Here is a 13,302-nt window from a genome sequence, read left to right as displayed (position 1 = left end):
GTTTTACCCTTTATTTAAGCTTGTTTTAGAGATATATATACTATTGTTGAAAATATATGTAATTTTATATGTAAGCAATTGTGAGAGAGAAAGATGATTGTCATACACACATATAAAGTTATTACTAAATTGAATATTCACAACTCAATTTTTTGATCCTGAAATTTGTCATAAGAGTATAACGTGATATGACCTCTCTATTTAATTATATGTAAAAATTTTTTTGTACAGTAAAAAGTGTTAATGTTTTTTAAGCATTATTGGTACATAAATCATATGTCAGTGATTTCCTGGTTGGACAAGGAAAGCCTCTTGTCATCGCTCATCGTACAATTCTGACAGAAGTAAGTTCATGTGTTCCGGTATGTATTGAATTCAATATTATTAAAAAGTTTTTTTTATATATATGTATATATTTTTTTATATATTATATATATATATAAATTCTATACATGTGGATGTGAAGGCCAAATTTTATTTGAAACAATTTTTTTTTAACAACTAATAATTTCGAAAATATTTAATTCAGAGAGAAAGAAATTATTTGAAATTATTATTCATTAAAAAGAATTGTTTCAAATAAAATTTACTTGATTTTGAAGAAATTAAATATTTTAAAAAAAGTTTAAATTTGTTCTTTAATGCCTTCTTATTGATATTTCATGAATAAATAAATAAAATTTTGAAATCGAAAGTATCTTTAATTGAAACAGAATTGTGCCTATTAAAATGTTCTGCTTGAAATCAAATAACTTTTATCTAAAACATTTTTTTGAATTATTAAAATGATTTCCTGTTTCAATTAAAATGGAACTCTATAAAGTTGATTTAATATTTAGAATTACATACACATACACTCGCGTATGTGCAAATTTGACAATTTTCACGTTACAATAAGATTCATTATTTACTCTTTAATATTCTTTTTATAATTTATAAATTAAGAATTGCACAAATCATAAACTATATATTTATAGAATACATTTCAGAAGATTTTAAAGTTGTAATACAAACTATTTTATATATTTTGATAATTGGCACAAAAATAGAGATATGAATCTAATCATCCTTTTTTTGTACTTATTATTCCCTAATTTTATTAATACTGATAAAAATGAAAACTACTATATTCTTTTACAGCAAATCTTTTCTCCTTTTTTCTCTCTCTAGTTAGTACATATAATGAAATATATAAATATTAATTGCAAAATGTATGTATACTATCCAAAATACAGTATTCTATATGTTGACAGAGAGGAAAGTATACAGCATAATTATTATCAAAGTAATAAAATATTGTAAAGTATATATTTATTGTGACAAATAATAATATAGAATTATATTTAAAATTATCTTATATATAAAAGCACATACATATCTCTGTTTATACACTGATTACTCGCTATGTCCTGCTGCTCTACGCAGTAATACGTATATCTTTTCCTTAATCCAATCCTTATTATATGGAGCATAAGTGTTCGTCGATTTTTGATACACAAGACATGATAAATCTGTTAACTGATCAACAAAATCAAATAATTGACTGATGTCATAGGTAATAGTTGGAGTGTTTGGATTTCGTCTTTTTAAGTGTTCTTCATAAATTTTACATACACCTGCAATACAAAAACAATAAATGATTCATTCACATAAATTTATAATTGGGTATGAAAATATTTAGATTAATTAAAGATATAAAATTATAAGATTAATTAAAGATATATAAAAATACAAATACATTTTATATAATAATCAATATATATCAATCATGGACAATATAATGTAATCAAAATAATTTTATTCTTTTGTAGTATTTCCTGTCTTAAAAAATTCTTAAAATATAGTCTATTTAAGATGGATCAGTTTTATAATTTATGCAATTATTTTTATGCAAAAAATTATATGTATAATAGAAAAACAAAATTAATATCCTGCATGACTAAACTATAAATTGTATTTATAAAAAAAGTGTGCATTATATATATATTATTACATTATATATACATATATTATTATAAATTAATGATATGATTACCTTCCATACATTCATTAACACTTTCATAATCTGAATACGTTCTTGTTTCAGGCCTGTGACCAGGCTGTACCAATAATATTGTATGAGACTGAAATCAAATTATTATATTTTTATGCAATATAACTTTAAATATTAATTAAATTTAAATGAAGAAGTGTTGTTAATCTTGAAGTCAAATATAAAATGTTAAATAACCAAATATGTATAAACATGTGTATTTGTACGTGTGTAATCTTTCAATTAAATAAATAACCAATCATGTAAGCATTTTCTAATAAACAAACCCTTTATATACTATATTTATAACAATAAAGTTATCTATTAAACAAACGAACGAATAAGGGGATTGAGAATTTATATGCGATACAATTCTGCTTACCATCTTTTTACTTATGCGCTAATAAATCGAAGTGATGAAATAAGGCAATAATAATCCAGATTCTCTCGAAGCTACAAAAAAGAAGTCTACAAAAAAGAAATGTATCGGAATTAAACGAGGGAGTGAATTATTATAACTGTCGACAAATATCGCTTTTCAGACCCTTCGATAACATTTGTTCATCAGATTGGCGCTATCGTGGAAAAGGATGAGGAATCTCTCGGTTCTGCCCTCTGAAGAATGTTCTCGAATTGAAATAAAGATGGTTCCTATTGGACGATTTTCAACTGGTGATATCTGAATACCGCCATTTTTCGAAATCTTCAGAACACAACTTTGTGAACGAACCAATATATTAATTCATAATAAATCATATTTGCAAAATATTATCTTATTTATTGAAATAATTGTAGAGAAAACATACATTGAATCATTCATATATTATGTATTTCATTAAAACCTATTCATATAATAGTGATAATTAAATCTATTCGTATATTAATAATTAAAACCTATTCTAGATTTTGTAATACTATTGTTTTCTATGTAAACAAAATGTAAAATGTAATAATATTTTAGCGCTTATAATTATATGTAAATCTTAAATATGGATTTAAGAATCTTAATATAATCTTAATCTTAAATAAAGATTTATCGTTGGTCTATTCTATATTAATCTTTTGTACTCAAAAGATACTGTAGCACCGTTTTATTGGTCTTATTATATGCTCTTTGGATGGAGAAGATTAAGATTTTATGAACTTTTATTTCCATTTGTTTAGCTAAAAAAAGAAATGTTAGAAATATTTAATATCTTTCTAAATTTTTAGATAAAATAATACATTTTTAACTAAAATATATCATTAAGGCTCCTGGGTGCTCACCATGGCCATATTGGATTGTGACGTCAGAGGCGAGAAAGCACACGCTGAAAATTCTTAGATGCCATTTTTTAATGAAAAGATATTTCGATTAAACAGCACTTCAGATAATGGCTTTAGCACACTCTTAAAAACCCCCCAAAACTATCCTTTTCCCTTTATAATCAATCAACATCTGTAAAATGATCGAGATATTAGACTTTGACATGCGGAATGACTGCGCATGTGCAAAGACCAGACGGACTGGGCTTCATAATATTACATTTTACAGCTGTTGATTGATTATAAAGGGGAAAGGATAGTTTTCGGGGTTTTTTAAGAATGTGCTAAAGCCATCTGAAGTGCTGTTTCATCGAAATATTTTTTTATTTCGAAATGGCATTTAAGAAATTTTAGCGTGTGTTTTCTCGCCTCTGACGTCACGATTTCGACATGGTCGGCAAGGAGCCAGGAGCCTTAATGTCACATACACAAATTTATTCCATTTTTCAAAATATTATATTATATTATCACAATATTATATTATAGGAAAAATTTATTCTCTGATTCTTACCCATTATATAAAGAAAAACTACAAATTATCCATGTCATTATCTTCGGCCTCTGACTCTTCTATTGGATCTTCATCTAAATCAGAATTTAAAATTTCAGATGATGCATTTATTAATTCTTCAGAGACTGCATTCACGTCTGATAAAGTGGTTTCTTCCGACGATGTCTAAAAATATAAGAAATTAATGCTTCACTAATCTTTACTTCTTTTTTTTTTTGAATACATAAACATAATGAAATCCAAGTTTAAAATAATATAAATTAACAAAAACCTGTGAAAGAATCTCACGACCCTCTAAATTTTTATTAACAAGATTTCCCATCCAAAAAGCTTGTGCACTATCGTTAAGAACCAGCATCCCTTTAACACTATAAATTAACTTCTCCAATATAGACTTTGCTGCAGGCACATATTTAGTCAATGGTAAGTTCTTTTTTTCTGTGCAGTCACAACAAATAGCATGTAAATACCGTGTACCACCTAAACATATATAACATTATGTAAATTAGATTTATTTAATATTTATATAAATTATATAAATAAAAAAAGAATTAGAAAAGAATATATTACATATTTTATAATTAATCATATAAGACATTTTAACATAACATCATGTGCGTATAGGGTTTACCACGTTACATTAAAGAATAGCCTGAAGAGGACCCAATTTAGGGTCGAAACGTCGTAATAAAAGAATTATTACTTTAGCCAGTGTTGGTCAATAAAATACTCTTAACCTTGTTTTTAAAATTCGACTGGCAATCACATCTTACATTTTGTTAATCATATAAGGTCAACAACTCATAATTCTAATTTTACAGATAAATTTCGATGATTTTAAATCTACTTATCTTTAATAAATACTTTAATTATAAGTAAAACTATAAAAATTTTAATTATAAGTAAAAAAAATTCTTTTTATGAAATTTATAGGATTTCAGAAAGATATATTTTTAGTTTCAATGCGTATTTATAATTTTAAATGCATATTATTTAAATAAAATAAAATAAAACTTAATTGTAAATAAATTTGCAAAAAATAAAAACCTTTTTTGTATTTTGTTAAGAAGAATTCAACACTCTAAATTCATTAAAGAATTTGTCATTAAAATTAAAATCACATCTTATGTAACATTAGTGTCTCTCATGTATCTCATTGACAAGAAAATTATTCTTTACCTTGCATCATTTTTAGAATATTAGTTACATCATCTGTTTGATACTTTAGATTATGTTCTAGTATTGGCATACCAATATTCAGAAAATGTCTTATTAGAAAAGGCATGTATCTAAGAAACAATTGTATATAAGCATATGTTTTCAATGTTTTACAAATCTGCACAAGTTTTTGAACATTTGATGCAATATTGTGCCATATTTTTATTCTCTTTGGATCTCTAAAAAAAATGTTTGATCAATAAATTTAACAACATGGGATTTATATTGATAAATTCTTAATGCATTATATATCACTTTAAATTCGTTAAATTATTTTTAAATAAATTTTCAAAAATAAAATAAATTTTTAAAAATTTAATGAGTCATTATTCTAAAAAATTTTTATTTTTTAAATTTAATTTTTTTTAAAAAAAGAGTAACTATACTTACGAATTGACTGCTGACAATGATATATTAATACCTTTAATTAAACTCTCAAAGAGTTTTTTATATAATAATTGAAAAATACTTTTGTTCAAAGAAGGTATTCTTGTTATGACACTTTGGTTATTTTCAAAATTCAAGATTTCGTCTGGTAACCATTCCAAAATTGATGTTACTGTATCTAATGGTGCCGGTTCATTATCAATCCAATTATTTAATAATTGAATAATGGATAACTTATATTGAGCTCCAGTATATCTATCTTCGGGCCATTCCAGGCAAAGAAATCCATATGCTAATTTTGCTAAAATATAAAATAGCATAAAATAAGAAATTTAATCAACAGCATAAAATAAAAAAATTCTTGACATTCGATAAAAAAAAACTTAAATTACTTACCATGCTTATTTTTATGCTGTTGTGTATAGGTTTCAGAATGTTTCATTAAAGATTGACACATGTTAACAAGAGCAGTAGCTAATGATATTTCGGTAGCGATGTCTGACAGTGATTCAAAATATTTGTATGATTCTGCAACAAGTTCCTTGCAAGATCGTAATCGTGCGTTTTCTGTATTAATTTGTCCAGCTAAACTACGTAATCCCTCTAAAAAATATATATAAGTAATAATATAATTAATATATAAGTAAAAATATAATATATATAATATAAATATAATATAATATAAATATAACATAAATAATATAATATAATATTATAAATAATATAATATAAATAATATAAATAATAATATAAGTAAAAAGATGAATAATATTTAATTTTTATATCGTAACAAAAATATCTCACCTCGAAGCAACGTGTTATATGTTACACTCAAAAATCCTTTCCAATTAAAAATTTTAGTGAGAAGGCATAATAATAACTTTGCGCCTTTTCTAAAGTCACAAGTGTTATCTTGTCTCAATCTGCTGACAACGTCGTCTAATTTTGAGCAAATCTTTGGTAATAAGTGTATTAAATCTTTCACAAAAGATTCGGAAGGTTCATTTTCGAATATTGCTAAAAGTTCTCTTACAATAAAACAAACTTGTTTTATTGATATGCCTTTTGTCTCAGATTGTGACGACTGTGAATTTATTTTAACATCCAAAAGATGGGCTATCTAAACATAATAATGACATAGTAATTATTAATAAACATTATCTATATACAATAATAATTTTCGAAAGTTATGCATGTAAGATCTTAAAAGATCTTCAGATCATTTTAATTACAAATTTTTTAATCAATTTGCAATATCTATATTGCTTAAAGAAGGAAATTTAGATATTCCTATATTTAATTAATAATTAAAAATAAACGTTTGAAAATTAATCATATTTTTTAATTAATTTTCAAATTTTTTAGTATATTTTATCAAGATTTTGTAGCATAATTATAAAAGTAAAGCTGAAAATTATGAAGTAAATAAAAATCCTTTTCAATATTTTGTATTAAACAATATAATCAATTTCAAAACAAAAAAACTATGATTTGAAAGAATTTCCAATAAATTTAGGCATTATTCATTTTTATATAAATTTTTCTCCATAATTAAATGTCTTTAGAATAACTCTCAAAGTTTGTTGAAACATTCTATATATAGCTATTCTAAAAATCCTTATAAACATACCTTTGCATCAAACTTTCTAAAATATGCTGGATTTTTAGAGCATAATGTAGAACTTATCTCTGTGGATTCATCTTCCATATTTATAGAAGTGTTAGATTTATTTCCTTTCTTAGGCTTCTTTCCTTTTTTACTAATTTTTCTCTCAATTTTTACAAATTGTGGCAATGGAAAATGATGGAAGTAACACGGTGGAGGTTGATATTTAGTATCACATAATGTTAACAGCATATTCAGTTCACCTTGCAAATATATCAAAGTGTCTAAACGATTTAATACTTGTTCTCGTAATAAAGGATCTGTTTGGGTGACAAAGCCTGTTATTATTTCCCTGAGCCTGTAACATTCCTTTCGCAATTAGTCATTTTGGCTAGACTTGACGAAATATAATTAGAAAGAAATTACATGCATATTACATCGTAGGAAAAAAAGAAATTTAAAATATTAATACTTACCAATTAATACCACATATAACAAGATCTAATATTGGAGGTTCTGGGATATCAAAATTTTGTGGCATTAACATTTTACATCCTAAAAGAGCATCTATAGCTTCCAATTCTCCATGTGCGCTAGTTTTCATAATACATGTCTTGAGGAGTCGAAACAATATCGGTGCAATTGGACCATTTCTTTTATTTCCAAAATTTAACACATAATTTTGTGGTTCATGGTCTGCATTATTTAGCCCAAATTTCGGTGTTAAATCTTCACTAATATAAACAAAAATTAAATATACTTATTTACATTCATCATTATTATATATTTTATCATTTTATATTATCACTATATTTGTCATTATATTTTATCATGTTATATAATTAAAAATTTAATCAAATGAGATAAATTATGAAGTACATATATACAATATCTTCAAAATTCGCTGCATATTTTGTTGAAATATATTGCAATATAAATGTCAAATGATAAAATAATAACAGAAAGACATTTTCTCTAAAGATCTGCATATGTGTAGTGTATTCAAATCTTAATCCATTAAGAAAAAATAATATATAATTAAAAACTTTCATAATTTTTATATATGCTCTATTAATACTTTTATAGATTTTTAATCAGTCAATTGTATATATATAATGTGTTACAAAAAATTTAAGGTGTTATTATTTACCTTGGTTGTACTTTATCTGTCATATATGTACTAACAAACTCGTTTTCTATACAGTCAGTAATTTTGTGAAGAAAAGTCATATTAATAGTTTCAGTTTCTTCAATTACTTGTGCTAATTGATCATAAAACAATGGTTGTGATTTAGAACAACTTTTCACACTCTTCATTACCTTATCTGCAAACATACAAAAAAGATATTTGTATTAAATTTATTTTTACACTATCATATATTATATTAATTTGTAAAGAAAATAATGCACATTAAAGAATATTAAACTAATTTAATTATATGAATCTCTTAAGTTTAATAACTCGTTTTACTTTTTGTTATATCATATAAGAATTTAAAATATGTGTAAAATAATAAATACATACTAAATAATTTCAGAGCTTTATCACAGCTTTCAGGCTTTCCTGCCAGATGTTTTATTGCCATTACTGCTCCCATGACACCTTTGCATTTTGTACTAAAAAAATAGTTTAATATTTATATCTCTATTAAATAAATAAAATTAAATATATATTATAAATTTAATTATTATTAAATATATATGTAATTATAATATATATAAAATTTAATATATCTCTAGTAAAATAAAATAAAATAAAAATAAAAAATAAAAATATATCTATATTAAAATAAAATATTGTATTAATTCTATAATTTGCTTACATTGGTTTAGTGGTAGACAATTGCTTTTGCAATAATATAAATAAGTCATCTCGTAATGATTCTGAAGTAGAATTATCATCTAAACATAATTTGTGCAATAAATCATTCAAAGTGCCAATTTCTTCAAGTCCAAAGCAATCTATTTTCTCTAATAAGATTCTTAGATGATTGCATTGTGATACCAAACAATCTCTCTCAATTGTATTCTCTGCCATTTTATAAAGTATAGTCATTGCATGTTTTACAGTTTGATCATTATTACCCATAAGAAGAATAATCTTCTCTATAATCTCACGTTGTTTAAACAATGCCTCTTTCTGACTGAGAAACTGTAATCGGAACCATTCAATTGCAAAATTAATAAATACATATTCTTCAGATTTTAATAATTTACTAGTTAATTGCAATATTGATGGTTGTAATTCTCGAATGATCTGGAAATAAATATATTATATAAGAGCATATACCAATCCATATTTGTCAAATAAACATTTCATATAGTTTTGGTTCACAAAGATATATACAAACCTCTTTGTAATCATTGTAAAGTGTATGAAGCAAACTTGTCCTGTAGAAACCACAACGGATGTTTTGCTTCAATAAGGCTTCTGCATTCTTTTGTTTTGTTGTTCCAGAGAATACAAGGAGTAAAATGATTAAATCTAATGGTTTTGGATTTTGATTAATATCTTTGACTATCATTATTGCAGCAAGTGTCACATCTTTAGATAATAACATGCACATTTTTAATGTTTGAATTATCTGCACTTGATTTTTATAACATTCCTCAACTTTATCTCCAGCGAGTGGCTGCATTTCTATATTGCGTAGCACAAGCAACATTTGTTTGACAATATCGGAACATGTATAATTGTTAAGGAGAAATCTGCAATACAATTAGAAAAGTTATAGCTAACAGTTCTATCATAATAACAAATTTAAAATTAGATATAACTATATATACCTGATAACAATTGGTATAAATTCTACTTTCATATTTGTTTTTAACAAATGTAACACTTTGATTTTATATTCTTCTAAATATTCTTTATCAAGATTAAAACTGGCAATGCAGTTTAAGATTACATTTGTCAATTCACTATTTTCTTCCAACATTTTTGCTAGTATTTCAGCGATATTTCGATGCTGAATATCTGACAAAATATCAGGTAAAAATAAAATCAGTTCATATTGAAACCATGATGGACATGTTTCTAATAGCTGTTCTATATTTGTAGTTACTATATCAACATTGGTTATAGTATCCAAAAAACGAAATTGTTGTAATAATGGTACAGCCCAAGATATTTTTTCTGGAGTATCTCTGTAAAAAAATTACAAAATATATTAACAAATGACTGCTTTTTCAATATCACAATCACATAAATATATATTAAGCAATTCAGTTTATACAATTATATATATGAAACATATATATATATATATATATATATATATATAAAATCAGTGTAATTAACAAAATTTAATTTTTGATGTTACTGTTTCTACATTTTTTCCAAGACATGAGAAAAACAATTTTATGCCAATCATATACCTTTATTATTTAAATTATTATATATAGTAGAAGTATTTGAATTTAATTAAATTCAGCAAAATTATATATGATAAATTATATGATTTTAATTTTTCTGATATACTTACACTAAAAGAATAGATTCATTAAGTTTCGATATAAAAATATTATATATTTCTGCTTGAATTTCCATAACTTCTAGTAGTATTCTTGCCAGAGATATTTTATTTAGAGCATTGAAAGCTTTATTATCAATAGATAATTCCATGTCATTCAACATTTTTTCAAAACTTTTTTCATTTCTAACGTATTCCTCTATCGAATCAATTATATCCTTTTTCTGATATTGCTTTGAGCTTAATACTTTTCTCATCTGCAATTTGGCGATGGATGAAGGAACATCTATAGATAAAGAAATTTTGTTATATAAATTTCATAAATTTTTATATCAACAATTTTAATATTTATCTTTCTTGATTATACATATAAATAATAAAATAGAATAGAAATAAAATAAAATAGAAATCGAAATTATACACATATAAATAAAATAAAAAACTTACTAAGTGTATATATACCATCATTTGATACTGTGATACCACATTTCTGCAAAAAGTTAGAAAAAACAGGTGGTATATGGAAATTCTCTTTTTCTGAAAAATTTTCCCTCCTGTTAGTTCTACATTCCTCCAAATTTTTACTAAGTTTATGCTTCTTTAACTTTGCAGGCGAAAGAGGTTCTTTATATTTATCCTGCTGTTTCCTTTGGGAAATATTAGACTTAGTAATTGATTTAACAGGTGATTTATTAATCGAAGAAAGCTTTTCCCCAGAAGAATCACGATTGGGATTAATATCTCGGGCAACAGGTTGCGAATTTTTATCAAATATAGTTTCACTCCGCTTCTTCTTTGTAGCTGTAGACTCGTTACATGAAAAATCAACATCGCTATCTGAATCTTCCTCTTCTGCCGAAGATATAATTTTACGCTTTTGTGAAACCGAATGATTAGCTCTCAAGGACCTGTTTGTCATGGATGCATTTTTCCCTGACAAATGATTATTGTCTTGTTGACTTGTAGATGCGCTCTCTGACATTTGACTATTAAGCTGTCTTGTCATTAATGCCTTAGATTTTGACAATTTATGATTAACAGTGACATTATCTCTTTGCGATACATCTTTCTCAGTTTCACATAAATTCATTTCTCTCGACGACTTATTTTTCTCGGTGAAAGAATTATTCCTTCTTAACGAACTGCTTAATGCTGATTTGGACGCTGACAATTTTCCATCATGAGATAAATCCATCTTCTCTTGCGTTGTTACGTTTGTACGAGCACTTATTTGTTTATTGCTTACGGTTTGCTCCGATGATTGACTGACAGATCGCAAATTTTTATGCAAACCTGCGTTAAACAATAATTTTCTCTTATCCATAATGGAAAGACTTTTTTTCTCTTTTTAGATTAATATATTCTCGAAATTTTGTAACTTTTCATTCTCGTTCGACACTTTTACGCGCCAAAATCATATCTTTATGTAGACCGGGCATAGATATGCAAAATATATAGATGGATGAATAACTGGAAAAAAACAACAGAAGTCACTAGCAGATAAGCTAGAGATCCTCTAGAATAATCCCTAGATTCCTAGCTTTAGCGGAAAACATTTTTTTTTCACAAAAAATAAAAAAGTTTCCTTATAAATTTAATAATTAGAAGGAAACTTTTTTTTTTATTTTTTGTGAAAAAAATGTAGCAATTTCTTATTTGACGCATCGATACATAAATAAACAAAACAAATATAGCAATTTTTTGTAAATAAACAAAAATATAGCAATTTTTTATTTGAGGCATGAATACATAAATAAACATCATTTTTATATTTATTATATTGTTTGTTATATCATTTTTATATTTATTTAAATCTTTTTTCTGTCTTTTGAGACTTCTCAATATAATAAATATAAAAATGATGTTTATTTATGTATTTATGCAATTTTTTGTAATAAACAAAATAAATATAGCAATTTTTTGTAAATAAAAACAAAAATATAGCAATTTTTTATTTGAGGCATGAATACATAAATAAACATCATTTATTTTATATTTATTATATTGTTTGTTATATCATTTTTATATTTATTTAAATCTTTTTTCTGTCTTTTGAGACTTCTCAATATAATAAATATAAAAATGATGTTTATTTATGTATTTATGCGTCAAATAAAAAATTGCTATATTTATCAAAATATTTGGATTAAAATTTTCAAATAGAAATTATATTATAAATACTAAATACATAAGTTGATTGAATTGATTATACCAGGTGTCCCATTTTAAAGGACCCACTCAAATATCTCATTGTCAGAAACATTGCGTTAAATCGAAAAATGTTTCTTACAAAAGTTGTAGAGTTTCGAGGAGGACATAACATAATAATATTCATTTGACCTTGGGCGGCGTCTCCAAGCTAAGTGAAGGTTAACCTTAAGTGAAGGTGAGAATGAATTTTGAAGAAAATAAAAAAATGCTTCGGATAAAAGTTGTTCAAATTAATTAGTAGAAAAAGATGTTATAATAAAAAATATGGGTTTCCATTTAAAAAATTGATTCTCACCTTCACTTGACCTTGGAGACGCCGCCCAAGGTCATATGAATATTACTATATGTTATGTCCCCCTCGAAACCCTACAACTTTTGTAGGAAACATTTTTTTAACGCAGTGTTTCTGAGATATTTGAGTGGGTCCTTTAAAATGGGACACCCGGTATATATAGGAGATAATAAGATAATTATTATCTGGTATTACTCAATATATTATTTTTCTGATTATTTTTATCTAATTGTTACATAATGTAGTTATTGTTTGTGAATGTTATCA

At 25.0% G+C, this 13,302-nt stretch overlaps 2 protein-coding genes across 3 annotated transcripts; both read right to left on the bottom strand.

The window, feature by feature from the left end:
• Positions 1-1,294: 1,294 nt before the first annotated feature.
• On the bottom strand, positions 1,295-2,613 carry E(r) (enhancer of rudimentary). Its single transcript, XM_083035685.1, has 3 exons — positions 2,415-2,613; positions 2,036-2,123; positions 1,295-1,616 (listed from the first exon to the last, which is right to left on the bottom strand). The coding sequence occupies exons 1-3, from the start codon at positions 2,415-2,417 to the stop codon at positions 1,396-1,398; spliced, it is 312 nt and encodes a 103-aa protein (XP_082891811.1). The 5' UTR covers positions 2,418-2,613; the 3' UTR covers positions 1,295-1,395.
• Positions 2,614-3,108: 495 nt separating this feature from the next.
• Fancd2 (Fanconi anemia complementation group D2) lies at positions 3,109-11,949 on the bottom strand. Of its 2 annotated transcripts, none has more exons than XM_083036224.1 (16): positions 10,980-11,949; positions 10,545-10,818; positions 9,847-10,206; positions 9,411-9,768; positions 8,883-9,316; positions 8,585-8,676; positions 8,210-8,384; positions 7,536-7,793; positions 7,084-7,417; positions 6,258-6,573; positions 5,850-6,056; positions 5,457-5,754; positions 5,028-5,245; positions 4,120-4,328; positions 3,849-4,013; positions 3,109-3,750 (listed from the first exon to the last, which is right to left on the bottom strand). In XM_083036224.1, the coding sequence occupies exons 1-15, from the start codon at positions 11,854-11,856 to the stop codon at positions 3,867-3,869; spliced, it is 4,557 nt and encodes a 1,518-aa protein (XP_082892350.1). In that variant the 5' UTR covers positions 11,857-11,949; the 3' UTR covers positions 3,109-3,750; positions 3,849-3,866. The 2 variants fall into 2 exon arrangements, with proteins under 2 accessions (XP_082892350.1, XP_082892349.1); XM_083036223.1 differs by having other exon boundaries at positions 3,109-3,196.
• Positions 11,950-13,302: the final 1,353 nt, after the last annotated feature.

Source organism: Prenolepis imparis, unplaced genomic scaffold, assembly GCF_030444845.1.
Source record: "Prenolepis imparis isolate NDT839.2.m4 unplaced genomic scaffold, iyPreImpa1.0 SCAF_4, whole genome shotgun sequence".
NCBI classification, from domain to species: Eukaryota; Metazoa; Arthropoda; class Insecta; order Hymenoptera; family Formicidae; genus Prenolepis; species Prenolepis imparis.
The sequence above is the reverse complement of the archived record's forward strand: the minus strand, read 5'-3'. Positions and strand labels throughout refer to the sequence as shown.

Excerpts from the sequence above, each read along its gene's own strand:
- Fancd2 (XM_083036224.1), bottom strand. The coding sequence starts at position 11,856 with ATGGATAAGAGAAAATTATTGTTTAACGCAGGTTTGCATAAAAATTTG. Across the intron at positions 9,317-9,410 it reads TTTACAATGATTACAAAGAG|ATCATTCGAGAATTACAACC; the intron begins GTTTGTATATAT and ends ATTTATTTCCAG. Across the intron at positions 8,677-8,882 it reads TTGTCTACCACTAAACCAAT|TACAAAATGCAAAGGTGTCA; the intron begins GTAAGCAAATTA and ends CTATTTTTTTAG.